General features: G+C 38.1%; 1 protein-coding gene across 1 annotated transcript in view; it reads left to right on the top strand.

Moving 5' to 3' along the window:
* The window catches only part of AK8 (adenylate kinase 8), a 68,843-nt gene that overhangs the window by 7,350 nt on the left and 33,923 nt on the right, over window positions 1-27,570 (top strand). Inside the window, exons 4-9 of the mRNA XM_035896556.1 lie at window positions 3,185-3,253; window positions 10,664-10,745; window positions 12,318-12,389; window positions 13,204-13,404; window positions 16,216-16,347; window positions 19,207-19,296. Coding sequence (XP_035752449.1) covers window positions 3,185-3,253; window positions 10,664-10,745; window positions 12,318-12,389; window positions 13,204-13,404; window positions 16,216-16,347; window positions 19,207-19,296 — 646 coding nt within the window. The remainder of the gene's footprint in view (window positions 1-3,184; window positions 3,254-10,663; window positions 10,746-12,317; window positions 12,390-13,203; window positions 13,405-16,215; window positions 16,348-19,206; window positions 19,297-27,570) is intronic.

Below are 27,570 nucleotides of genomic sequence, written 5' to 3'. Positions count from 1 at the left end.
GACTGTTCAAAGCAAAATGTGATTATTCTGCATGTAGAAATATTCCAAAAAGTCAAATATTTTTGAATATTCAAGAAATTTGAAGAACCACGAGCTATCAATAAATATTCCATGAACAGAAAAAGAGGCTACATTTTTGGATAAATCATTGCAAATTATTCCCTCATCTCTAGTTATTATAATGTTAATAGGAAGGACCTTCAGGTTTTTCTTATAGTGAAGTCTAATGATGAGCTATTGCACATATCACTTTTCCTGTTAACTGGATAAAATAAGAAGTTGAAACAACTGTAGTAATTGTGGGCTTATGGGGTGGGTGTGCTCTTCATGCTATACTAAACTGCAGTTAAGGTGTTTGCATGCCATGTAATGACTTAAAACTACTCAACAGTTGCATCATATCCCCCTGCTTTTTAAGGAGAAATATAATAGTAGAGAACTAAAGGCATCCTTAGCTATGCATGTTTGGCATTCTAATCTATTTCAGGACAAGCCACTATGAAGGAACAAATAGGAACTGTTCCAGTCTTGTGTACACAAAACCCCCCAGTCTTTCATCTGTATTTATCTGAACAAGCTAAAGCTAAACATTCATGATTTTCAAAATACTAAACCCAATTTCTTCAAACTTGACTGCTTTTCTCTCTGAGGTGCAAACTGTGAAGCAAACTAAGTGAGAAGTTTTCAGCTGTAGCTGTTTTCAGGCCGAATCTATCCAAAACTTCCAACGGAAATGTCCAGGGAAAGCGCTCCCCCTGCCCCAGCAACAAAAAGTGTAGCAGTTTTATGAAAAGATTGCAAAAACATAACTCTGAGTAGATAAGGCATGCAAGATGAAAGATGATGTCCCTGAAATAACATGGAATGTTTAAAATTAATCAGGAATGAGTACAGTTTTTCAGCAGTATGGAAATAGTGATTAAACCAATGTGTCTAGAAAAGTGGTCTGAACATAAAATACCATGGCTTTTGGAAGGTTTAATAAGTCAAGGTCTTTCCATTAGCTAAACTGGATGTTGGGACAGGCTCAGAGTGCCTTAGATGAGATACAGTTCTGCAGTCATCAAATGTATGTGTGTCATTGTCCATTATTGCAGATTTTTGGGAGGTGAGGTCCCATCTACCAGGCTCATGATATATTTATGTGAGTGTTTATGAGAGAGAAATTATAAATGTGCGATCTGATATGTATCAGATGTAATGATTTCTAGTTGAATAATTAGGCATTCTACGAGCAACCTATTGAAAATTATTTTGTAGGCCACTGCTCAGTAGGATGAAAACTCACCAGGAAATGAGACTGGAATTGAGCCACAGAGAGCAGAAGGAACTAAAACACTGAAATGCCTGCATATGTGTCCTCGATTGTTTTTGTGCAATAAACCCTGCTCAAGAGAGAGGACTAAGAATACCACTGCACTGAAAGAAGTTAGTGTAATTTTGGTTTAAATTGGTTTGGCAAGGCTTAGCAGACTGGACCCCCGGCAGTTGCTAGCCTGTCTTGACATGACACATCAAAGGAGTAAGCAAGACGCTAGCTGTTTCTGATAGCAGCGTGATGCACCTTTGGAGGGTGACAGACTCAAAGCCACAGACCCGGGCTCCAGCAGCGAGAGGCTGCAGGAGGCTTTGACGCACCACCCTATGGGACCTGCTGACTTTCAAGAAGCACAGCAATTTCTTTTCCTTTTTCTCTTTTACCTGCTTGAGTGTTGCCTTATGAATGGCTGATATTAGGAGAGGCACTGAGAACTGGGGACAGCAGAGATAAATAAAACAGGAAACCCCACTGCCTGACTGGGCCACCTTGTCCGTTCCACAGCCAGCCGAGGACTGGTCTCTTGTGTGTATTCTGGAGTCCTTGCTCCACGCTACTTTAAAGTGACTTGTGTGGTAGTGTTTCCATCACTCCTGGTGAAATTGTTTCATGATCTAATGAAGATGATTGTTATGAAATCTTTCTGCATAGTCACATTTTCACTGTATCTGTCTACATTCTTTAGTGTAATGTAAGCCTGCAGAAATATTCTTTTTTTATGATTATGCCCTTTAGACGGGTTGGTTAGAAAAAGAGATGGGAACCCACAATATATGGAGCTGCATGGAACAAAATGTCAAGCTCATGTGGTTAAGTGAAAGAATTTTTTGACTTGGGAAGTAGAGAATCTGACTGCAGAATTTTTTATGAGTATTCATTTTACCAACAATGATAAAAGTAATGAGACTGAGACAAGGCATTTAGTGAAATGATTAAATGCTCTGACTGTCATGGCCAAAGGTTTAGACTTTATCAATTTTAACTGCTTAACATAGTTTGTTCAACCAAGTTCAGCATAGAATGAAGAACTAAATTAACAAGATAGTGAAGAAAATTCTTACAAGAAGGAAAGAAGGGTATTGGTAATTTCTTGTCAGGAGATCTAATGCTGTAATGGAAGAAATATTAGGGGGGAAAAAACCCACTAAATCTGCAGAGGAACTTTGTTCTTCTGTCAGATAGCCAATACTGTCATCTGAACATCTCTAGATATGGGCAAAGTAGTAGTCACGGAAAGAAGCAGCACTTCTGAAAATCTTGGCACATGCCATTTCAATTGCATTTTGTGGTCCTGAGTTTAAAAATGAACTAACTTTAACATTAAAATTAACTTTAACATGTACTTCAGATAAACTTTCTGGATGATGAAAGATTGAGAGTTACTTGAAACTATGAAACAAATCTCCTGAAAATCAGACTCTTTCTGTTATTTGCTCTGTGTTTGAGATTCTACTTGTCTCACAGGATAGCTGTTAAGATCACTAAGGCTGAGCCCACTGGCGTATGAGGCAGTAGTGGGTCAGATACTTGTGGTAAAAAGGGCTACTTGTGGATGCCATGTTCTTACGGATCCCTTTGCAGGTTTGATGGCCAATGTGTGTGTTCGTGTGCAAAACTTGGCACCTCTTCCATGTTAATGTGCAAAAAGCATGGAGTAGGCTTTGTGTTCAGCTTACCTTTAACACTGATTTTTGTGCCCTTATTAACTCTTTGATATATTATGTTAATGACTTGGGACTTGCACTGACTTATTTATTTATTTTTAGGACGACATCTCAGTTCACCTTTAACCGGAATATGCCTGCATGGTAAAATTCTTTTTGAACTCAATTGTGAATATTCAGCCTTTTTTTGTTCTTTCTTTAGAAAATTCCCAACGCGCTTTGGGCCAATCTGATCCAGGAACGTCTGTCAAACGTGGACTGCATCAAACAAGTAAGAATTGCTCCTCAGAGGGCCGGTGGATAAGCACTTACACAACTCGTGCATAGTAGTTAGCATTCTGAGTCCTGAGCAGAGGAGGGAATGGGGGCAAATCATTGGGGGCTCTGGAGCGGATTGCTTTCTTGAACATCAGCAGAGGGAGTTTGGAGCTTTATTAACAGGATAAAGGGGAGGATGAGAGTATGCATATGCTAATCTGCTAGCACAGAGATGATCAAAGGCTGAACAAGCATAGCTTTGTTGATTGCCTGGGGCAACTGGCAGAGTTATAGTGGACAAAACAGATAAACAGAAAATATATAAAAATCAATAAGTTAAGATTTTAACTCTTATTGAGGAAAGGGGGAAAAAGGAGTCTAACATTATTCATATTGATTTTCTTTATTTCTCATTGTGTCTTTTTTTTCTTCCTGTTTTATGAAAAACTGCATTTGAATATATTCTCTTCTAGGTAATAATGAATATGTTCACTGTTAGTTTACACAAATAGGCAACTGAATAGGTTTAGCTGTATTCACAGATGGGTGGCTTTGCTCCCCGCCCAGCCATGTGCTTAGCCTTGATGTAAAGCAGAGACTTCTAACATAGAACCAAAAGAGCACTTAAGTAGATTAATATTGGTTGAAATTAATGTCTGGACTCAAGGAAAGCAAAATTTTTTATGTGTTTCCTTTAAAATCTCAGATGTTGTTATAGTTTATTGAGTCTATAATCAGCCCATTATAAGGGATTATTTGTAAGAGACATACTAATCTAATGGATAAAACCCTGTTTCTAAGCAGTGCCAAAACACAGACTGCACGTTATTTGATGCACTTCTCGAGAGGAGAAATTCTAGTCCAAAGTAAGTGTTATGTTCATGAAGGACTAAACAGCATTTTTCAGATAAATAGTATATGTTTTCAGAACAGTCACTCTGTCACACTCACACCTTTGGGTCAGGGGATAACTAGTACTGCCTGACCTCATGGAGATACCTACTTCGCTGTGCAGATTAGACACAGGTTTTAGGCAAAATGCATACTATTAGTTCAAGCTTTTGCTTTCTTCTTAAACCTTGCTGTTGTTTCTTTGAATTCCCTTTCTACACTGGTACAGTTGAGGCCTGGTAAGACTGTGAAAGAATTTTCTAGTTCATTATGTATAAGGACACGACCCTCTCCCCTTCTTTTCCAAATGGATCATTTTTTTGTGTGTTTTAGGATCCTGTGTTGTTTCTTCTATGCTTCATCATCTGGGAGACTGAAATAATGATTTATGGATCCTTAGGAATAAAGGAGTAAAGAGATTGGTTGAAAACCTAAGGGTTATAAATTTTTCTCTACAAAATACGGTTCACCTTACTCCATAATTGATCTATTAATTTTGAATTTGCAAAGTAGAATTAAACTTCTGCATTGTTAGTCACAGTGCTTGAAATGTATGGGCCTGTCTGGTTTCTCTTGAAAGTCTTTTTAGATGAGCTATTGTACTTATTTATTATTTAGCACTCCAGATCAAATATCTGATAGTATTTAATGTATTTGTTTATCTGTACTAAATTCACGCAGGACTTAGGCTTTTCAATTTGCAAGAGAACCTGTTTAAAAACACGCACGTGGTGTACCATCTTGTTCATTTCTGTGGCATTTTGAATTAAAGAGCATAGCTGAGGAACACTTGAGAAACCAGTATTGTCAGCTCTGGATATACTAGCAAATGAGCAGCAAAAAAAGACTATGAATGTCAACATTTTTTATTGTAGCAGTGCAATGAGATATCATGGATATACATCAAGTCAGGTGATTGTATGATTTACTATCTTGTCCTTGTGGCAAGATGTGGAACATCTATCTCAAGTGAAACTTCTCCTCTAGTGAATATGTTTAAAATATCTTTAAACCTGTAGAAATGAAAGTAAGTTAGAAAGATGATAAACCCAAGAGGGAAACTGCTCTTCTGACTGCTAACTGCTAGGCTTTAGGCTGGTTTCAGTCCTCAAACACAGCCCCCTCAGCTTAGCACTAACAGCTTTTCTGGCTGTGCTCCTAGTAGTTAGCAGGTAGGATAGGGAAGATGCCAGGACACCCCTGGTATTTTCAATAGTTTGGGTTAAATATTTTCTCACATGATCTGTCATGGTTTAACGCCAGTCAGCAATGAAGCACCACACAGCTGCTTGTTCAGCCTCGCTCCTGGTGGGATGCGGGAGAGAATCGGGGGGCGAGGGGGAAGTAAAACCCATGGGTTGAGATAAAGACAGTTTAATAGGACAGCTGAGGAAGAAAAAATAATAATAAAAATTATAAAAGAATATACAAAACAAGGGATGCACAGTGCAATTGCTCATCACCCGCTGACCGATACCCAGTCTATCCCCAAGCAGCAATCGCTGCCCCCTGGCCAACTTCCCCCAGTTTCTACACTGAGCATGATGCCCTATGGTATGGAATAGCCCTTGGGCCAGTTGGGGTCAGCTGCCCTGGCTGTGCCCCCTCCCAGCTTCTCATGCCCCTGGCAGAGCATGGGAAGCTGAAAAATCCTTGACTGGAGTAAGCCCTGCTCAGCAACAACTAAGCCATTAGGGTGTTGTCAACATTACTCTCCACTAAATCTGAAACTATACCAGCTACTCGGGAGAAAATTAACTGTCCCAGCCGAAATCAGGGCATGATTTCTCAAAGGCAGTAATTGCTGGGGCAATCTGTCCTCTAATGCTATCTGGAGGAGAGCTGTTGGATGGCAGTAGTTGCTGTAAACTAGCAAGTAGGTGAGTAACTCTTCAGTTTAGGGCTTTTATAGCAGTAACAGGACACATGCAGCTGATTTTTCCAGTGTTTTTGTGATATTGTTAAAGTGAGTTTTACTAACCATCAGTGTGTAAGCAAAGTCATTGCTCTCCAAAAGCTGCATCCACCCTGTGCTTTTTTTGGCCCCATGCTTTCTATAATTGTTGGCATGGTTCTAGTTCTCCTTTTAATAGCGAGGGAAGGATCTCTCAGTGACTGTTATTTTTAAGTATTAGATCATGTAAACTCTGACTAAGGTGATGAGATGGTTAAAATGCCAACAGCTGTATGTGTCCTGCCTACATTTTATGTTCTTCTTGTTATCACCAGCAACACTGAATCAGTGCTGGATGTGTTACAGAACTAGGAGGAAAAAAAACCCCTTTATAAAGCTTCCCTGACATTCAACAAGAATGGACTGGATGTTATTGGTCTAGTTAAGGTTTCAGCTATTTTTAGGTAAAACACATAACTGACTTTTCAAAGTTGTGATGGTTATTAAAAATCTTTTAATTAATTTGTGGTCACTAAAGCTTCCTCACATTGTGTATGTCTTTTCCATTTCAAAGGAGATCTATGCATTTTAATTGCAGTGTTTTCCTTGTGTGATTGGAAATAGAATTAATACTGTGGATTTTGTACTTCATTGAACAGATTTATGCCGTTTCTCTCAAAGCATGAGTCAGCATTTTTTTCCTGAGAATGTTAATAGATCAGGAGCCGTATGTTGGACCATAGTACCACCAGCTGTTTGTTTTATTTCTCCTTGTGGTGTCATTGGCTTGGCATTAATTGTACAGCTTTCATCCCAGTGACAGTAGGAATACAGAATTTTTTGTGCTATTGTTTTGACACTCACAGGTTTATAGATGTCACGGGCATTCTCTAAGGAGAACATTTTTATTGATCAACAACTCTGCTGAGGCTCTATGTTGTGTGTTCTTCTAATACAAATGTAGTTAGGACTGCAAGGGATCAGACGGGTAGGTGTTCCAGCACATGCAGAAAACTTATGGCAAGCTTTATGTTAGAACCTGGGACTTGTGGAGCTGATATGAAGACTTTTCATCTTACATGTTGGCTATGGCACCTCTGGCTACTGGTGTTGTGGAGAGAATTTATTGAACTGGGGGAGGCTAGTGAAGAGATTGCTACCTGATGAATTTGTGAAAGAGCAAGCTGAGCAACCTTACTCATGTCTTAGGACCATTTAGAAACTAAGCTTAGACGCGTGATTCACATGAGTAGTGGCAGAATTACTTTTGATTGGTATTAAACCCTTCAGAAGGGCAGTGGCTATCCTTGAAAGGGAAGACGAAGAGAGCAGTGGCTATCGGTTCTTTTTGGTTTTACCCTGGCAGATAAAGATCATCATGTTGTCTCTGTGAATGTTATATCAATGTATCCGGGGAGAAAATCTGCCGGTTCTTTTTTGTTTTCCAAGAAGAATGTGGCTTTTTTTTTTTTTTAATAATAGCTTCACAGCTTACTCAACCTACAAAAATAATGTGGGGAATGAAAGATTTCTTTCTAAAGGGAAATTTGGTGAAGTTGGAGCTTCTTCCATCATCCATGCTGCTAATGTTGGACTGCAGGAGCTGGGTTGACAATATTTCTATTGCACTCATCAGTGTGCTGTTTTCTGAAAATCTCAGAAGTCTTAGATCCCTACTGGCAAACCTATTACTGAAATTATTTTTTTTTTGCATTATTGTCTGTCCCCTTTCTTCAGATGGGAGTGAAAGGCATATAATACTTTTTCAAAAATACTGGATGAGGATGTGGAAAAACTGTTGTCATGAGCTGTTTTCCTGAAGGCAGCAGCATTCATGACCTGTGGTCTTTATGCTTGTGGCTGATATTTCTTTCACATGTGCCACATAATTCAGCATTATTTCTTTGTGCCATCCCTTTTCATTATTCTAAGGCAGTGTCAAATTTGGATTCTGTAATTAAAAAAAAAAAAAGAGAGACTGCAGGTCAAATAACAAAAAAGAAATGAATATCCAAGTCATCATTATTGGGGTGGAAAGTGTGAAAGTATGTAGGCTTGGTATTATAACGGAGAGTAGTGCCAGCAAAGGAATGAGATTTACATTTGGGAATGACCTTGAGCATTTCCTTTTCTCCAGATTGCTTAAATCTGGAGAGGAAAGTGATGGCTTTGAAAGTACTTGCTTGTTGCTGACTTTCAGCGTGGCATGGGTCTCCGAGGAGCACTTCACCTGGCATGGAAGCAACAGCAGAATGCTGTACTTACAGCAGTCTTATTGTGGGAAAGGATTGAGGTTTCCAGCTGAAAGAGAGGGAACAGTGACCACAGAGTAAAGGCACCATGGAATTACTCACTTTCAGCCTTTGTTCCACCCTTGATGTGATAAGGTGCAATCCACGCATGGATGTAAGGTTACTGCTATCAAGATCAAAAAATAGATGGCTTCTTAAAGAAACAAATTTACCATGTGAAGTTACTAATTACACTTTAATGATAGTCAGGAGGGCAAAAAAGACCAGTGTTTGCATAAAGCATGATAGGCATATTTTAAGTCAGGTCTTGCTCTGCTGTGTCTTGCTTCCTCTTGCTTCGTTCCCAAGCCACCCTCCTTTTTTTACACTTTTTTTTCTTTTTCTTTTTTTTTTTTTTTTTTTAATCTGTGACATCTGCTTGGAGCTTGTCCCTCCTGTGATACCATGCTACTTGCAGCTGTTCAGACCTCCAGCTCTGAGCTGTGCATGGGGTGCCCTGAGCATACGGCCTTTTTGATGTGTGATAAAACAGAACCAAGCCACTGGGGGTATGGAGAGGGAATGCAGCAGAATATCAATAAACCTGTTCTGAACAAAGCTGCAGCTCTGGTGGAATAGACATTTCACTGAAGTGTCAAGTAGATGGATAATGTATTCTAATTAGGGACTGACTGATACCCTGGAACTCAGAGACCTTTGGAAATAAGATCCAAAATGCTAACTATTTTTGTAGTGTGTTTTTATTTTGCATTTGTTTAATGCCTTAAACATATTTGTTGCAGGAAGCTATTTATTGAGCTGTTTTTTCTTACACTGCAAAAACTTTTAGCTATAAAATTGCTTATTGCCTGTTTTAAGGACCTTTGAAATTTGTATATAAACCTCTTGAATTTTGCCATACATTGTTAAAAAACCAATATTCTGTGTTTATTGCCTGTTGCTCAGTATGTGATTTTGAGCAATAAGCTGTAGGGACATCAGAAGCGATGGCTTTGTGGGATAGTTTTTCTTTGTTGTGTTTTAGTTTCCAGAAGTGTTGCACTTGGAGTGGAGAAAATGAGCCAGATTTGTAGTCTGTGTAAAGTGGCATAGATTTATTGGCTTTAGACCTCTGATGCTACTTCTCCCTAGAAGAGGATCTGGGCCTATATGTGTGTTGTACAGGCACAAAATATTCAGAACTAGTGCTGAACTTCCTAGCATACCACTAAAAATATTGTGCAGCCTTGCCTCCTGCAAGTCCCAAGGGATAAATTGATTTCTCAGCACCTGTGTGACCTTAGACAGCAGTTCATTCTAATTCGATAGAGCAAACACTGAGAGTGGCAAAAATGGCTTGCAGTTACTTGAGTCTCTTATTTTCTACAGATATCAGCAGGATGACATGTTCCTGAAACCAGGCTAATTAAGGAATTTTAAATAGTCTACTCTATTTTCTTGTATAATTGGAATGTCCCAATTTCCTCCTACAGAAGTCATGGAGATATGTTTCCCTGCAATACTTCTAAAACCTTTGGACCCCATACTGACAGAGCTTCAAATTTATGTGGGAGATGATAATGATTACTAGCTACTGCAATATTAAAATATTTTCTTTATTTCAGTACAAAGATGGTTTCCAGATTTATTGTAGTATCACAAAGTTATTTTGAGGCATAGGATATAGTGACCAAGGACGTGTGTGGTTAAGCAACTAACAGATAAATTAGACAAAGTTTAGAAGATTCAGACTGGGAAGTGGATTAGATTTCAAATACTGCATCACGCAGACACTGAGCGAGGCTGCAGCTCTCCTACGGTATTTCACAGATCTGTAAATGTTTTTTTAAAGATGCTCAATCCAACACTTAGCTGGCTATAACAAGGACTTAAGGGAGCAAAAGGCTCTTTTTTCTTTTTTCTTCCTTTGGCTCTGTTGCTTCATTAGCTTTGGGAACGCTGGTTCCATTACTGTGAGTTTTCCTGTATAATTTAAGAAAATAATGAAAGCGTGCATATTTTCCTCAGTGTTCTTGGTATTAAATCTGTCTTTAGATTTGTTTAGCCTCTTTTTTTATACACAGTGTGGGCTGGTATCCTTTTGAATATTTCAAAACTGTAGAAATTGTTTTCAGTTGTTTTTATTCAAGATAGAAGTTTCTCTTTTTTAAGATCGAAACATGAAAAAAAAAATCATTGCTGCAATACATAAGTTCTCTGTGGCAGTGGTGCATGCCATTTCACAAAAATATCAGTGCTCCATGTTTTCTTTCTTCTCTCACAAGCACCCCTAGCAAATACTGTGCTGTTGTGGATCAGAATGAAGTCATTTTTGTGCAAATAGCACAAAAAGATTTTGTATGTTCCCTTCCAGGATCAATAACTGTTTCATGTTTTTGTTCAATAGGGTTGGATTTTGGAAGGCTTCCCTGAAAATCAGGAACAGGCATGGATGCTGCAATCATCTGGCATCATTCCTAGGCACGTTGGTAAGCAGTATGAGGTTTATGTGTGATTGCATCCAGTAGAAGTGTTTCTCCCCCCAAATTCTCCACAAATCCAATACCGATACTGAAGACATCAGAGTCACCAGACAGCAGATTGTTTCAGTATGGTTCAGGTTCATTCAAAAACTTGAGGTAACCTGTGAGACTTTAAATCCTGTCTTTCACACGTGAACCCTTTTCTTCTTACTTGTTAGAGTTCTGTAAATAATTTCTGTAATTCTTTTCTGTCAAAAAAAGACCACTCCAGCGAGTGCTCTGAGCAGCTCTGTGCAGCTTTGCTTCTGTCCTAGGAGTGCGTCCAAATTTTCTCTGACTTCAATCTCTAGGAATCAGCCTTTAGTGATCCTCAGGCCAAAACAATTCCTGATGTACTAAATACAAATTCATCCTTGTGTTGAATTAGAGAATGCAAACTTAGCAAACTTCAGTCCACCAAATGAAGCGGAAACATCATGATTTTAAGCCTGACCTTTCAGAGTATGGGTGGATCCTGACTTGATTTGAGAGGAACATTTGACCTTGACCAGCTGCCCTTGCCATCTAGAAGAAGCTAGTTGTCTAAGGACCTACTTAGAATGTAAGAAATTATTACGGTTGTGTGGAATACAGTGTAAAATGATAAATGTAGAGCTTGCCAGTGGATAGTGAACAGAATGTTAGCGGACTTGATGAATTGTCACTTCGGATTTGATTTGGATGAGATTCGACTGTTAATGAAGAATTCAGAATCACTGCAATAGAGTTAGGCAAAAATGTTTAATGTCTAGTACTTGCATGTATTTTTAATATAGCTAATAACATCTGAAGTTGAGTTTTGCTCACAATTATATCTGTGCAACCAAGACCTGAATGAGAATCTTAAAGCTCAGTCTGTCTAGTTAATCAAAAAGAAGATCGAGAGGAGATGAGATTTACAGTGTATGAGTACCTTAATAGGGAGAAAAGCATCCGAAAGAGCTATTTGATACAGAGAAGAAAGTCATAAGAAGAACTCGTTTGAAACCTGTAATCAAATGCATTGAAAATAGTAATTAAATTACAGTGTTTAACTGTGAGGATGATTAGCCAAAAGCAACCTTGGGAACTGACAGATTCTTTATCTTTTGATGCTTTCTAATCAAGTTTGAACACTTTTCTGTGAGGTTATAAAAAATAAGTTTCAGTGGTCTCACTACCAAAGTACCTGGGTGAAAAGTAATTGTTTGTGGTATAGAAGCGAATCACTCTCGAGTGATCTGTGGGTACCTCAGTTTTAGGCTCCAGATACCAAGTGAGGGATAACATCGTTAATTGGTATGGATGATAGGGACAGTTAATACTGGACTGGATTAATGTATATTTATCACACTGTATTGCTTAGCAGGTAGAGCAAAACTCTGAAAATGAATAAAGCATTTGCAGGTAGAATACTGGGAAAGGAGAATGAGGCAGATGTGCCTGAAATACATTCACCCATCTTTAATACTGGGATTCATCTAAACAGTTACAGGAAATAAAGCTAATAACTAACAAGTGCTACACTTTTTTCTTTTTTTTCTTTTTTTCTTTGCCTAGTTGTGCTTTATGCTCCAGACACTGTGCTGATTGAGAGGAACAGTGGGAAAAGGCTTGATCCCTCCACAGAAGGTGCAGTATGTGTTTGTTCCTGATCTCCACTCGAAACTGGAGTGTTGCTTGGTCTCAGAAACGTTGTAATACCAGGGGGATTAAAATTTAAGAATTAGTATGAATTTATAATTATAAATTTAAACTATTTGGAAAAAGTATTTGTTGACATTGCATTATTTTCTGTGCCAATAAAATATGGGAAAATGTAAAGCTCAATACTGAGCCTGCAAACAGTATTCTGGCAGTACAGAATATCTGAAGGTTAGATCTGTCCCTATGAGCTTACATTTTGCTATGCATCTTTGCTAGATTCTGTTTTTTTCTGAAGTGCAGGTATGCTTTTAGCTATCTTCCTTTAAATTACTGTCAAATAGACTTAGCTCTGTATAGTCTGAGCATCATTATCAATCATCCATCACAAAATATTGACATTGCTCAATAAAGAAAAAATCACGTTGAATGTTTTAGGACTGGAACTAGGAGGGATGTTCTTAACTAAAGAAATGGCTTTTATTTGCTGTAAAGAAGATCTGCTTATCAAAGGTCTTGCTTAAGGTTCAGTGTAAGAATTTGGAGAGCTTTCCCAGTTCCTGGTTCTTACTCATCAGGCTGTCTTGGCTACATGGGCAGGCAGTTACCCTGGCCGCTTCCTATCTGTGCATCTGCAGAGTAAGAGCTGTCAGTACAGGTAGTGAGGGAAGTGCACAGCTTATTGCTTGTGCTACAATATAAAGCTTAAACAAAGACCTTGATTTTGTTTAGGAAATCTTTTGGAGCTGAGCAAGACCTATTAAATCAGCCTCTTGGTTCCTAATCAGTGTCTAACTTCCAGAGGTGTACCATACGACCTTTGACTGGCCAAGTGATCCGCTGGTACAGCAACGTTTGGTGAAACCAGAAGATCTGTCTGAACAGGAGATGTCAAGGAAACTGCTGAAATATCACAGAAACTTCCCTGGGGTTTTCCAGATCTACCAAAAAGTTTTGAAATCGGTCAATGCAGACCAGCCTTCTGTGGATGTCCTCTCCCAGGGTAAATATGTACCTTTATGGCAAATCTGATAGTTGATAAACCCTTATTTGAAAGGTAGTTCCTAGCAGTTAGAGACAGTTTGTAGGATTAGGATTAGTCAACACAGATGGCTCCCAGCTGAGTTGTGTTCTCTCTAGTACAGCGTTTGGGCTGTTCCTGGTAATTATTTTACAGGACTAGAGTAAGTGCAGATAACTGGAAAGTCTTAGTTCCACAGTCCTGGCAAGGACCAGCTGACTCAGTAGAGCAAATGTCACGGTTATTTCTGTGAGAGCCTCTTACAAAAGGCTGCATTGTGGCTCAATTGGCTCCCAAAGGGCTAGTACCTTCCACAAGTCTGATAACAAGAAGTAGGAGTAGTTCAAAGCCGGTAACATTTCATTATTTAAAAGCTGTTTGTGCTGGTAGCTTTTCTGTTCAACAATTCTTGTTTGCCTTTGCTTGACTCTAATGCAATCTGACTTTTAATGTTGATTCTTCAAGAAGAGAATAAAGAAACTGCCAGGAAGACCAATTGATAATGTACTTTGTAGCTGTCAGTCTGTAGATGATCTGTTATATCCCAGTAATTTTGCATCTCAAAAAGGTCTTTTTTTAATAATAAGTGCTGCACTTTTAAGATAAACAAGTAGGAAGTTTATATTCTGAATTTACACATTAATTACCTCTAAATTACTTAATTAAATTTAAAAGTTCATATCATCATTCATAAAGAATTCATGCCTTGAATTGTAAATAAAAATGTGAGTGCCTGAATATTAATTATTATTAATTAATAATGTAGTGAGATAAATTGAAAACCGGAATGAAAAAATCCTCTCTAGATCTTTTTTCTGCAGTGCATCAAGCAGCCAGATTTTTTTTTTAAAGAATAATTAGATGTGGAGACTGTCTAGGGGATCATTACTCCTAATTAACTTGGTTATTTACTGCAAATTAAGCATCATTTGTAAGCAGGGTGCTTTGCCTGTAATGTTTGTGCTTTTCAATACACTGGGTTATGGAAAATGTTCAGAATAACTGGAGCACTCCTTGGGAAGCTGATACTTGGGGTTTAGGCAGTTATGTAGCAAACACACTATTTTTTGTGACGCTTTTCCAGGTTTTCTGTTAAGTATTTTTATTGCTACAGAGGGAGGTAAAAAAGAAAGAGGACATCTCTCATCAATAGTAGTGTCGTTATGGATTGTTTCATACCATTATAAAATTTTGTAAACTCTTAAACTTTAATGCAATTACTGCTAACTTATGCTAGGAAATGTGACATCAAATTCAGTTGTGCAGTGTAGTATCCCAGTACAGCTCGTGGCACTGGAGAAAGAGATGTATACGGTCCCATGTGGTCGCGGTTTGAGCTTGTTTCTCAATACTTTAGGTCCACTATCTAGAAATAGCAGGACTGGAGTTAGCTGGAGATGCTTCTTTACTACAGGAAGATTTTTATAGTGATACCAAGGTGTCTAGCAGAGGGTCCTCAGAAAAATTTTTAGTTAGTATACAGCAATGTATTTACAATGGTAGTTAAAATACTGATCCTTATGATGGTCTCCATCAAACCTTTTGTGTTTTTTTTTTTAATATGGGCTTATGAGTCATACAAACATCAATGGCTAAACCTGTCCTATTTATTAGGCTAAAATACCATTTCATTACAAGGTCTCTTTAGTCTAGAGAGTCTTTTATTTGAACTGAAGATGTCTGGTCTAATGCTTAATTGTATCCATTGCAATTACAGAGGAAATAAAAGCCTGTGTAGGTGTGCCCATGCCACTTTAATCATGGGTAACCACGGCAGTCAGGATACAATGGCATGAACTTTAGCCTTGGCATCTGCATCTGTGATCCCTGGAAAGCTTGCATAGCTTGTGCTGAAGCTTGAGCTGCTCTCTCCACTAGAACTGTTAGCCAGAGAAGGGGCACGGGGAGTAAGAGTGTTTGGCTATGTCCAAAATGATCCTAATTTGTCCTCCCTGCCAAGCCATGTCTTTTACCTTCTTGGTGATCTATCAGGTTCTCTTCTGAGACTGTAACAATGTTCAGATCTCTATAATACAGCAATGTTGATGATGCTTCACACGTCCTGTGGTCTTTCCGAAGCTCTTATAATCTATAGATTGACCTGAATGTAGTATTTCCTATGCGATACAAAATGTAGAATGATGTCCAGCAAACAGAGTGGAGTCAGACAGAGAAGCTCAAATATCCTTTACATGTTATGCAAAAATGTTGGACAAAAGAATAAAATCATACTGTTATGTGTTGTCAATGCTGTATTGTGTCATGCCATCCTATGCTACAGGTCTATAACATTGTAATTAGGAGTCTGTTAATCACACACAGAGCTGGATAAATGTCATATTAATTTAACATCCTGAGTTTTTACACTTAAATGTTTGTTCAGAAACTGCAAAAAGCATTAAATGTAATTATATCCCTCTGTAATTTGCATGGTAAAATTGTACCTATCAAGCAAAAATTACTTCTGCTAAAAACAACATGGCAAAAGAGCAATTATTAATTGAATCTGCTCTTTAAAATCGTTTGACATCTACTGATGAAAGAAAGTATAGGAATGTAATGATAGTAAGATTTCTAAAGTGCCTCTCAGTGTGAGTTGCTGACATGACAGTTTTATCAGAGTCCTCATTTTGGTTGGAGTATCTAGATGTTTCAGTGGTAAAATAAATGATGATCAACATGACAAACCTTTTTTTAAAAAAGAGAGAACTCTGTTAATGCTTATATTATTTAAAAAAAAAAAAAAAGAAATAGGATATGAACTGTATGTCTTGCCTTTCTCTCATGTTCTAGTTCTTACCTATGTCCAAACACGGCACCGATCAGCTGCCCCCTTTACACCACGGATTCTCTTTTGTGGACCCCCAGGCAGTGGGAAGAGCCTGCAGGCAGCACTAATAGCTCAGAAATACGGTGTTGTCAACAGTAAGTTCTCAGTAAATATGCACTTTGCTCAATTCCCCCTTTCTCTCTTTTTGATCATTTATCTTTTGCTGTCTTTCTTACTTGCTCATAAAATTTCTCTGTTTGTCCATTGCTATGGATATCACATTTCTGAGGGAAGTGAAAAGTATTTCAATGAAGAAATATAAACCAATAGAGCATATATTCTGTGACAAACCAGCTCTAACTTTTTTTTTTTGTCATCATTTTTTATGCCCTTTACATCAGTATTTTTCCATGTGTTAGATTCCTGTATTCTTTCCTGTATTCTGAATTCTTCTGTGGATCAGTGGATCATGAGTAATGTCTTTGCAGTTTCAGCTGCCTCACCAAAATTGGGGCACTTTGAAAATAGAATTTACTCTGAACTTTAATGAAGACTCAGGTTCTGTGCATCTGAAGTAATGTATTAGAAAAGGAAGCAATTATTTAAAAGTATATTCTCTTTCTTCTGTAAAGGAGGCCCAGAAAATGCTATATGAGGTTTGTTCATGGTTAGAATGCTAATGTTAAAGTCCTATAACGTGAATACACAGCTTAGTGATAGGATCAATGCAATATGTGTTCTATAGTGTCTTCTAATAGTGGAGTAGCCATAAATTATTTTAAACAAATGTCTAATATCTGTAAAATTTGCTGATTAGTCATATCCTCTTTGTTAAGTAAAACACAAGTTTGTTTCATTAGCATTCTCTTTCAGAGTACACCAAATGAAAAAATCAAAATTAAATAAGTAGTGAGTTTTTTTATCTTCGGGACATTCTTTAATTAGCAGAACTGTTGTCCGTAGCAATGTGCCAGTTTGCTAGTATATTCCCTGAACTCCTGGTCAAGTCCAAGATTTAACTGAACCTGGATTTGGCTTTTCATGTGAATAACAACTTGAAGATCTGAGCGATATTTTTTTCAGTTACAGGTTTAGTAGATCAGCTCAGAAAAGAAATAAATTTTTTCAAGTCCGAACTCAAACCTTCAGAAAAAGCCATGTGCTTTCCATATAATCATTCCAAGGAACGGCTAGATTGTAGGTTTCTGCAGTTCCATTGAAGGCACAGAAAAAGCTATGAAACCGTCTGCCTATCAGTTTGGTGTTCTAGGTATTTTTGTATTTTAAATCTTTATTATTATTTTAGTGCTTAAAAAAAAGACACAAATATCACTAAAATGATATCCAGTGAACTTGAAAAAGGTAAATTTAAATTATTTTAAAATCTATATTACAATACTGACAAAGTACAAATAAAATTGATAGAATGTTTATGTTATCAGCTATTTTAATATTGCTTTGTTTTATCATTTCAAACTAAAGATAAATATTTGTAGATTTATTCAAAGCTATATTTTTTATAATTGTGTAATTGGCTTAATGAAAAATAAAACATGTTTAAATGTGTTAAAAATTAACTTGTTCTTCCGTTTCTGAATTTTTTTTTAACGTTGTTTCTAAAACTGCAAGTTTGATAGTGTTTTCATCTAGGTCAAAATTTGCATTTTTTTTCTTTCTAAAGTAACTACTATATGAGAGAGTTGCATCTCTTTCTACTAAATACGATTACCACTGCTTTACCCATGTGTGGGCTTCTAGGTATACTGTGAACCAAATGTTAGAAGAATTAAGTATTTAAAACAGAGTCAGAAGACCATCATTTTTCAGAGTAGTATTCAGCATATACTGATTAGGCCTTTGGGTTTGAAGCACAGGCTTAACAATTTAATCCTATGTTTAAATAGTCTTGTGAATTGGATAGAATTTAGGTGTATACATATTAGTTTTCTTAAGTTGGGGTCTATGCACTGAGTTTCTGTTATGTTTTTACACCATTTATTGTGAATATGAATTTGCTTCTCCAGGACAACTAGTGACTGTTAAAATTTGTGTTTGTCCCTTGTCACTTAAACTTCCTCAGCTTTGCCCAAGAAATATTCCTGTGGAGTATTCTTATTCTTGTTCGCCAAACCGTGGGATTAACAGTGATAAGGCGGATGAAAGGGCTTGCTTCTTTTTCCATTAAAGTCAGTGCAGCTGTAGATGTTGGTGCTATTGATTTCCAAAAAGGTGGAATCGACTACGATTATTAATCGAAAGGTCATGCAATAATGTACAGAGTAACTGTTATCTAATATTTACCAAAACCGAGTTGAAACTAGGACTTGTGATGTTGTGTAGCCTCTCTATGCCTTCGTTCCCTCCCCAGAAAATAAGGGTCAGGACTGTTGTATCTGACTCGCGTGGGGCAGTAAGACTCAATAACTTTGGTCAGAAAGTGCTATCCAAGCCCAAAGCATCAGTATTTCATGTACAACTGTCCTGACTAAAACTTTTAAATCTGCATCTCCTGGTGTTCTGCGTATTTGAAGTCAATGATAATATTGCATTAGCACAGTTTTTTAAATATAATACTTACATGATCATTAAATGATCCAGGGAGTCACTTCCTTGAACTGCGTATTATCCAGCACCTCCAACAGTGCGGTTCAGATGCTGTTCAGCATTTATTTATTCAGTAATTATAAGTTTATAAAAAGTGAAAACCGCTAGCAATCCCTTGAGTTATTATTTCAGAAACATATTTGATTAATATCTTTCTCTCTCTGTTTTTAATATGTTCTTTGCCAAATGTATTCTTTTTTATTCAGTATTCTCCTCTGCTCAGTCTCTTTGCTTTTTGCTCTGCTTGGCCAAAAAAAAAAATATCCTAACAACAAACCCAAAAACCCTACAACTTTTATTTTATTCAGTGACCTTATTCCAGTATGCAGCTTCTGGGTTTTTTTTCTTTTCTTTGTTGCTTCCTTTTTAAAATTTAACCTTGTGTCTTTTTTGTTCTTCCTTCCTGTTAGTTTGCTGTGGGCAACTGCTAAAGGAAACTGTTGCAGACAAGACAAAACTTGGAGAACTCGTTAAGCCTTATATTGACAATGGATACCCAGGTAGGGCACGTTGTTGTCTCATTACACTGTAGTTACAAATTTGTGGCGAAAAATAAATTATGAGTGAATTTTTCTTGGTCAGATTCTAATCTGAGTTACATCAGAGTAATCTGGAAGTTGATTAATTCCATTCATTACGTGTGATTTGTAGCACTGCGTAATAGAAGTTAGATTTCTAAGCTCTTCGATATCTCAAAGTAAATTCAGATTTCTTGTACACATTCCAAAATTTGAATTCCATTTTTTTGTCTAAATCAAAATCAGAATTCTGATATAGATGTATAATTTTAAAATGTTTAAGCTGCTATTTAAAGCACAGTATTGCGTTTCATTTTTATTTCAGGTGAGCTATAAGAAAGACTCTGCTTTTATATATGGATTCTGACTTTTAGAATGCTCCTGTAGATTCCTCTACTTCCATGCAAATATTTTAAACTTAAAAACAAAGTTTCTTTGCACTTCATTTCTATCAGCATTTTTGGTTGTAGGAGGAGACTACCACAAAGAATATCTAAGCATACTTTGCTTTTGGAAGGCTTTGCAGAGGTTTCAGATAAATCATAAATACTGTAAGCTCCTTAGGGCAGCAGCTTAAACTTACATGTTTGTTAGTTGTCTTGCACGAGGATAGCTCTCTGTATGTGGTGGGTATTAAAAATCAGAAAAGATCTGTAGTTCTAAAGGATAAGTTGTATTTCAGTAAGGTGGAGGAATGTTTATTTTGCTGAATTACAATGGCCTGGAAGAGGAACTTTCAGTCCTGTTTCTGGCAACAGGCCAAATGGTTACCAACGATACAAATATAAGCAGACAATCTTGCTGAAGATTGAGAAATCTCTGTTAAGCTTCAGTATTAATGGAATTTTGAGCAAACTCCCCCTGAGCAAAGAGAAATCTTCATTGTCTTTTATTTTTGGCAAGGAAAGTCATTTGGTGAGGTGGAAAGCTTGGAAGTCCCCTTTTTTGCACAATAGCTTAATTCTGAGACTGAATTACACAGATCTGAAACATGAGCCTATAAAATTAACTGGGGTTCCCTTGATACCATACCAAGAGATTCAGTACTTTTCTAAGCGTTTCAGAAAGACCTTTGGCAGCCTGCAGCTTTGGGTATTCTATCCCGCTGTCAGTCACTTTATCAAGCCACCAGGTAATACACTTTAACTCTAAACGTCATCTCTAGTGAATGGATTGCATTTATTCGTAATACAGTAACTTGACTTGTTCAATGAATTAATTTTCTGTGGCAGGCACTGTATTTGTGGGACTAGGAGCTTATGTGGGAACCGTGGGAATGGGAAGCGTGAATCTCTACAGCCTGAAAGAGAGAAAAGCTCGGTCCTCTGTAATACAGGCACAGAAATCTAGGAGAGGATTTTCTGATTTAGAGATACTCCTAATCAGAATGGCCATTTAACTCAAAAGTTAGTGTATATTACTTGCAATCTATCCTAGATCTTTATGTATGGAAATACCTTTGTCCTGGGTATAGTCTGATTGACCTGAATGTGGCTACTTGTGTATGAAGTCTAACTCACATGTGGAGATCATTTTAGGCTCTGGGCCTCTTGTCTTTTCCATGGTATCCATTAATTCCAGAATCTTGTGTGTATACTGTAATTTCACTTTCTTCTCATCTCTGTGAGGTAGAGGACAGCCGTTGTAAATACCTCACTTCCCAAATTTCAGTTATGGCTGAAATGGGAGTTTGGATGATCTATTTGTTCAAAGATAGGTCCTTTAAGAGCTTTCTTTACTAGAATGCTCTTTGTGTTTTATAAACTTCATCTTAACCATTAAATTTCCTTAAAGGAGATACCAAAGCATTCCCAGGAGAATAAAATAATTGCACAGATTGTAATTTTTAGCCAGTCTTAAAAATATGCACATCCTTAGTCCAAGGAAACTGCTTTCATTTCTGGAAAATGAAATTGAAGTTGTAATTCCTTTCTTCCTCCAAATTAGAAATTATTTCAGATTTAGATTAATTTTTTTAATATAGCATGCAAGGATAAAGCTGTATGATGCTTCTGAATGTTAATGGGAATCATAACTATATTTCTGTACATTGTGCTAAAAAATTCTCCCTTAGTTTTTGCCTGTATGCACATATATTTTATTTGGTGGGACATACTACAAAATTAAGGGCTGAATAAAAGTAAATATTATATTGCAATACCAGAAATAATAAGTTCTGTCATTTTGCTAATCCTCCTCTCGCAGGGATAACAAAGAATGAATTTACATTAGTAAACACTAACAAGAATTCATTACTGCCCTCACAAGAGGCTTGGAGAAAATGAAAGAACATAGTGTACTGAAGAGGAAAGATGAGCAAAGGCTCCTTACTCTCTTGCAACAGAGTTACAACCGGGTTAATACAAAGGAAAGATTCTCACACTATTATTGACTACATGCAGTTTCAAGCAAATCGTGTTTGAATAGAGTTAGTTTAGTCAATAGCAGACAGTGTTATAACTGGAAAAGCAATTAGAACTTCAAAATTTTCATTGCATTCCTAGTTATGGACCAAGTAAGCATAGTTGTTCCTCTGGGCAAGGAATCATGCAAGTGATGTTGTCACAGAATACCCTGAAACCACAGACAGACCATGAGAAATGTTGTGCTCAAATCATTACTAGTCAAAAGGAAACTAGTGCCATAAAATCTTGAGGGCACGCCTCATATATTCTCAAAATGCTTGCCCTGGGGACCAATCTCAGTGTGGTTTCCCTTCTTGTGGTCACAATTGATTGCATACAATTAGTTGTTTAAGATATGGCAATGGGGTATGTTGTGGTGTCATAAAAAGGCTCAAACCCCAGTTTATTCAAAGCTGACTCCTTATTGAGTTATTGAGGCTGTCCACCCTCTATTTGGTTCTAGTTCTGGTTGACTAATTCGTATCTCTTCTTGGTTTTAGGATTCACAAACATTCTTTGTATTGATTTTTCCTGTAATGCTGCTTCATGTATACAACATATATTTCAAGAACAGCCCAGACAATTCTATTATTCACCCCAGAAGGCAACTCAGTGCATTCCCATTTTCTGTATTTTCTAGTGTTTGCTGTCTCATAAAGACTTTATCTCTTGCTTTATCAAACTTCCCGATTTTGTATATGGTGATTTATTTTGCTTAATGAAGGTAGCATAGATATTTTTGAGCCCATTAATTTTTTAATTCCCAGGACATTCTAGGCTACAGTTGGTGCACACTCGATATTCAAAAATGCATTTTCAGTGAGAAGTTCAGCAACCTGCCTGCTTTCTGTCTGTCATAAACATAGAGTTGTTCCTTGGACAACCAGTCTGAAATGCACAGACTTTTCCTTTAGGATATTGGGGGTTTCACTGGATTCTAGGCAATTATAGCTAACTATACTCTGGGCAAAAAGTTACCAGCATTGGAGTCTGATACCAGCTGTCTGGTCACTAACTCCAGTTAGTTTAAATCGTGGTCCGTAATGCTAAGTGTAGCACACACCATTTGCTTGGGCAGCCTAGGAAGACCTCCATTTGGAGTCAGACAAATTAATTCATGCAGCTTGATTCCTTCTGAAATGTTGTGAAGAGACTGTTCCATAGACTGGTCCTTCCCTTCTAGTAATTCAGGCTATGGGCAAATGATGCGTATGTAGACAGCCCGTTCATAGACCCCACTGGCTTGATGAAGACCTTTATGCAGAATTCGTGTCCCCAGGTTGCTGTAATTCTGAGGAGGGCCAGACTGTTTTAGACCTGTCTTGTTGAAAACATGGGCATGCATTAATTTGAAGTTCCCTCTGCAGTATCTAAGTTCACCATTTCAAAGGTGCCTGTCAGAATTTGATACCCTGTGAGGAAAAAAAAATCTGCAGAAAGCATTTCTGCTTCCCCCCCTAAGTGTCCCCAGTGTTTGCCCCTTGAGATGTTTGCATTTTATTAATGAAAATGGAAGCAGAAGCATTTTGGCATTGGGGGGGCATCACAAAAATAGGAAAGGTCATCAGTCAGTTGAAAAGAAATATCCATGCCATTCTGTCAGTTCAATTGTATGTGTTTTCATGGTGAAGTAGCACGGAGTGGTCACTGCTAATTAATATATCTGTTTGCAAGGCTGCAATAAATGGAGCCAAGAAAAGTGAAATGACAGAAAAACAGCATGAAGAGCAGGGGGGAAAAAAACCAAACGCTTCCAAACCAGTAAGACTCTGCTTTTCAGCTGGGAGAACTGCTATTAGTTTGGGTAATTGTTTATTTCCACCAAAATGAAGATTTAGTTGGTAAAGAGAGCTGATTCATGGAAGACAGATAACATTGCACTGTTTGGAGCCTGTTAGAGTTGAACACACACAATCTGTGTTGTTTTTTCCCCTTCCTTTTTCTATTTTTTAAGTAGTAATATCTGAAGCTGTCCCCAATGGCAGTCTGCATGTGGGGGGTAAAATCTGGAATTCCCTAATTTCTCCTGTTTTCTAATAAAAACTATTACTGTACGAATGTACATTTTTTTCCCCCTTATTTAAAATTGGAATGGTTTTAAAGGGGTGCTTTTTGGTGTAGCCTCTGAAAGTTGGGGTCCCCTGGTGATTGCGATCACAGCCTCGCTGAAAGCACTTGGGGGATGATTTTGACATCAAATTAATATTCTCATCACTAAGTGTGAAGTAAAGATTTGACAATAGAGCAGCTTCCTCTTTGTTTAAAAACTTGCAACGAGTTTCAGAGTTGAAAGGCTGAGTAAATCTTTATATCTGAGGAGGTAAGCTTAGTGTTATTTCTTGTTTTTAACAGCGCTGTACTGGCGAGCTGCAAGCTGTCTGAACATTGGAGAGAGACCCTTTGGGAGCTCCATTGGTTTTCAGCAAGTCTTTGCATGCAGTGTGTTTGTACTAGCTGAAGACAGCGCATGGCTCTCTAAATAATTTACAAGTTGATTAATAGACTCACATGGGTATAATTAGAAGAGGGAGAGACAGCAGCTACAGTAACGGGTACAGTGCTTGGGGGAACTAGAGACTTTATTTTTTTTAAAGAAACTTTCTAGGGTGCTGGGCGTTTGAAGATAAGTTGGGAAGAGCTCAGTGCCTCTTCTCTTTTGAAGTGGAAATAGGACAGTTTGAATCCGTCGAGTTTAATTTTTCACAAGCTTTAGGGGCCCTGCAGTGCAACTCCCTTTTTATTATTGAAAAAAACTCTCCATTTTTCTTTCATTTTTCACACACATGCACACACGCGCGCACACACACACAGAGCCCAAACAGTAGCTAATAAACAAATTGATTTTCTACTTTATTTAAGTTAGTTTTATAACGATGCTGTATGTTCACCTATATAGGCACCGCAATCACAAATATACTGTGTAAAGTTACACAGATATTTATGAATACACCATACTTTAATGTATGCATTTTTAAGAAACCTTCACCTCTGTTTGACAATGCTTTTGAAGTAGCTCCGTTTTTCAAGTCAAACTTTTGACTTTTCCTCTGGGACTGCTACAAAGGTTTTTTTTATGGAAAATAGGTAGCAGTCTTTTTTCCTACTAGGAGAAAATTGGTGGTCAAGAGAACAAAATAAAATTTAAATATATTTTTTTTTTCCTGTTTTAGGTGTCCATATTTTAATAAAAGATGCAAGGTTGTAAAATAGAAAGTTTTACATGAAGGCATATAGGCAGCAAGTTGTCATCTTCTTTCCTGAATTTTACTTTTTTTATGTGTTGAATCAGTACAATATGATACATTAGAGTCCCCTTTTCCTTTATTTGAAAATCTAGAATGTATTTTTCCTTATTCTACACAACATGCAGCAATCAAAATTGCTATCTCTGGCTAGCAGATTTTCAGCACTGAAGTAGCACTGGGGAGACTCGGTCTACAAAGACATTTTTAAAGGCCACCCCACTTAAGAGAAAAAAAACCCCCACAAAACAAAACAACCCACCCCAGAAAGCCAACCTTGGAAGCCAGACCAAGCAAAATAAATATGATTTTATTTAGGAGTCTATGGCAGTTGTTTTCTGGAGCAGTTGTGATAATCAGTCAGTTAGTGGGTATGGTCCTGCCTGTATAAATTTTGCCAGTCTCCTGGTTTTGCAGCAGTATTCACCATTATTATTGTTGCTGGAGTACCGATAGGCCAGTATTGGGCATCATAGCTCACGGGGATGGTGCTGATGGAGTCTGTGGGTTTGCATGAGGGAGGGGGTAAAACAGGTTGTAAGTTAAAACGTATGAGATGCCCACAGTTCCCATTTTTGGCCAGCGGGCATCATTGTGCACCACCAAAGTGCCACAAACCCTCGTGGATTTGAGGGAAGTTGTGGCCCTTGGCCATACAGGACCTCATGCTTGTCAGGGGCTTTTAAACAGCAAAGCACAATATAAACGCGAAGTATTAATCTTTTCTATTTATTTTGATCTTTATTGCTGATAGGCATTAAAAACCTCAGAGATGTGGTGTTTCCTTTCCTGGTGCTCTTCTCGCAGCGCTAGCTCCTCAGCAATGGGCTGCTGACTTGAATTCTGTTTGGTTTTCCGTTTGGAGTTTGGGATGGAGAAATTACATGAGTTTTTATAAGACAACTGGAAGGAAAAGCATGTTGTGTGTTGGCAGTGTGTGGTCTTTGGGCTTTAACAGTAAATTCTGGCTGTAGCTCTGTTTCACTGGGTGCCATACGTACAGAATCAGGCTCCTGTATGAAACAGACTTTTTTATGATGAGCAAAACATGTAACAGCTCTTGTGTATCACTTCACATTTTTGAATGTCCCTTTAATGTGGCTGGTAGGTGTCAGGAGGAGCAGCAAGGGGAGAGACAGAGGACTGGGCAGCTGATCCCACTGCCGGGGATGTAGAGCACCTGCTGGCACCAGGTGACACGGGTACGGGATGACAAACCCCTTCACATCCTCTCTTCTCATCACACGGTGAATCAGTATTTGGTATAGAAAGCCAAAATGTTTTTCACCATTATCAGACCAAATTTATTCTTTTTTGAATGTTAATACTGTCAAAAAGGGGTTTGTAGGGCAAATTCTGGCCTGTCACAAGCCCTGGGCTCTTCAGTAGAGCTGAACTAGTTTAGAAATAAGGAGGAAACAGGGAACTTGGTTGATAATGGAAATGGTGCGGTGGATGGGTTAGAGCTGCGGTTGCTGTCTTCTGTCTAGCTGCGTTCTCTCTGCAGACTGAAGGAGTACAAAGAAATAGTGCAAATAGACATTTTGTTACTAGTTTTAGAAACTTTCAAAACTGAAGGAGTACAAAGAAATAGTGCAAATAGACTAGTTTTAGTTACTAGTTTTAGAAACTTTCAAGTTAGAAACAACCCTGTGAGGTAATTCAGAGTAGTTTTCATCATGCAGGTGGGTAAACTGAGGCAGAAAACCGAATTCAACCCAAGCCATGCTGCAATCAGTGAGCCAGCGTGGATGGGAAGCCAGGCGTGTGGATCGGGACCTTGGTGTCAGCCCACCTGGTCACCCTGCACCTCACCATGGCCTGCCTGGGCCATTAGGCAACCGCACGCAGACGCTGACGACATTGCAGAGGCTATTTTTAGGGGGAAAAAAGTTTTTTGTGTTTGTATGCTGGCTACTCAATTTGGACTGAACTCCCATCGTGAAATCTGAGGGTAAAGCAGTGAAAGGGGCCGGAATCTTATCTAGTCACTAAATGTGATCAGATGTAGATTCCTGAATCTCTGGCTTGATAACTGTGCGAAAGCCTGGTGCCCTCCTTTAACCGCATTTCTGAAAGTCTTGATTCCTCATGTATCATTTGATGGATGATTTGGGATCGTGCCTGCTTTAAAAATGGCATCGCTTCCTCCTTAATACAGCTAATTCCTATTTTAAATGACTAAAAACAACAACAAAAGAGGTTCTGATCTATTCAAAGAAACAATATGTAGAATGTGGAAATTAAATATTTTATCGTATTGTTTATTTTACTCTATTAAAATAATTATCCCGATCCCTACAGGAAGGCGTTCTCAGCAGCGCTGTGTATGTAAGGTGAGTGCGTGGAGGCTGTGTTGCTGTGTAAATTTGTCACTTGATGACATTACTAAATCAGCGTTCCGGTGCTTTGCACGGGCCATGTCCATGCTGGTAGTTGCCACCTTGCCTCTTTATTTACCGGCTCCGCATTGGCTTCAAAAATCCGAAAACCGGCGATGGTTGGGTTTGCCGTGACAGCCCGGCGGCGTCCGTAATTAAGGGAGGACTAAGCAGGCTCCGGAGCGGTCTCCCTTTCCGTGAATTACCGAGATTTCGGCGGTTAACAGT

Source organism: Egretta garzetta, unplaced genomic scaffold, assembly GCF_000687185.1.
Source record: "Egretta garzetta isolate BGI_Z169 unplaced genomic scaffold, ASM68718v1 scaffold946, whole genome shotgun sequence".
NCBI lineage: Eukaryota > Metazoa > Chordata > Aves > Pelecaniformes > Ardeidae > Egretta > Egretta garzetta.
This window is presented reverse-complemented; position numbering and strand designations above follow the sequence as displayed.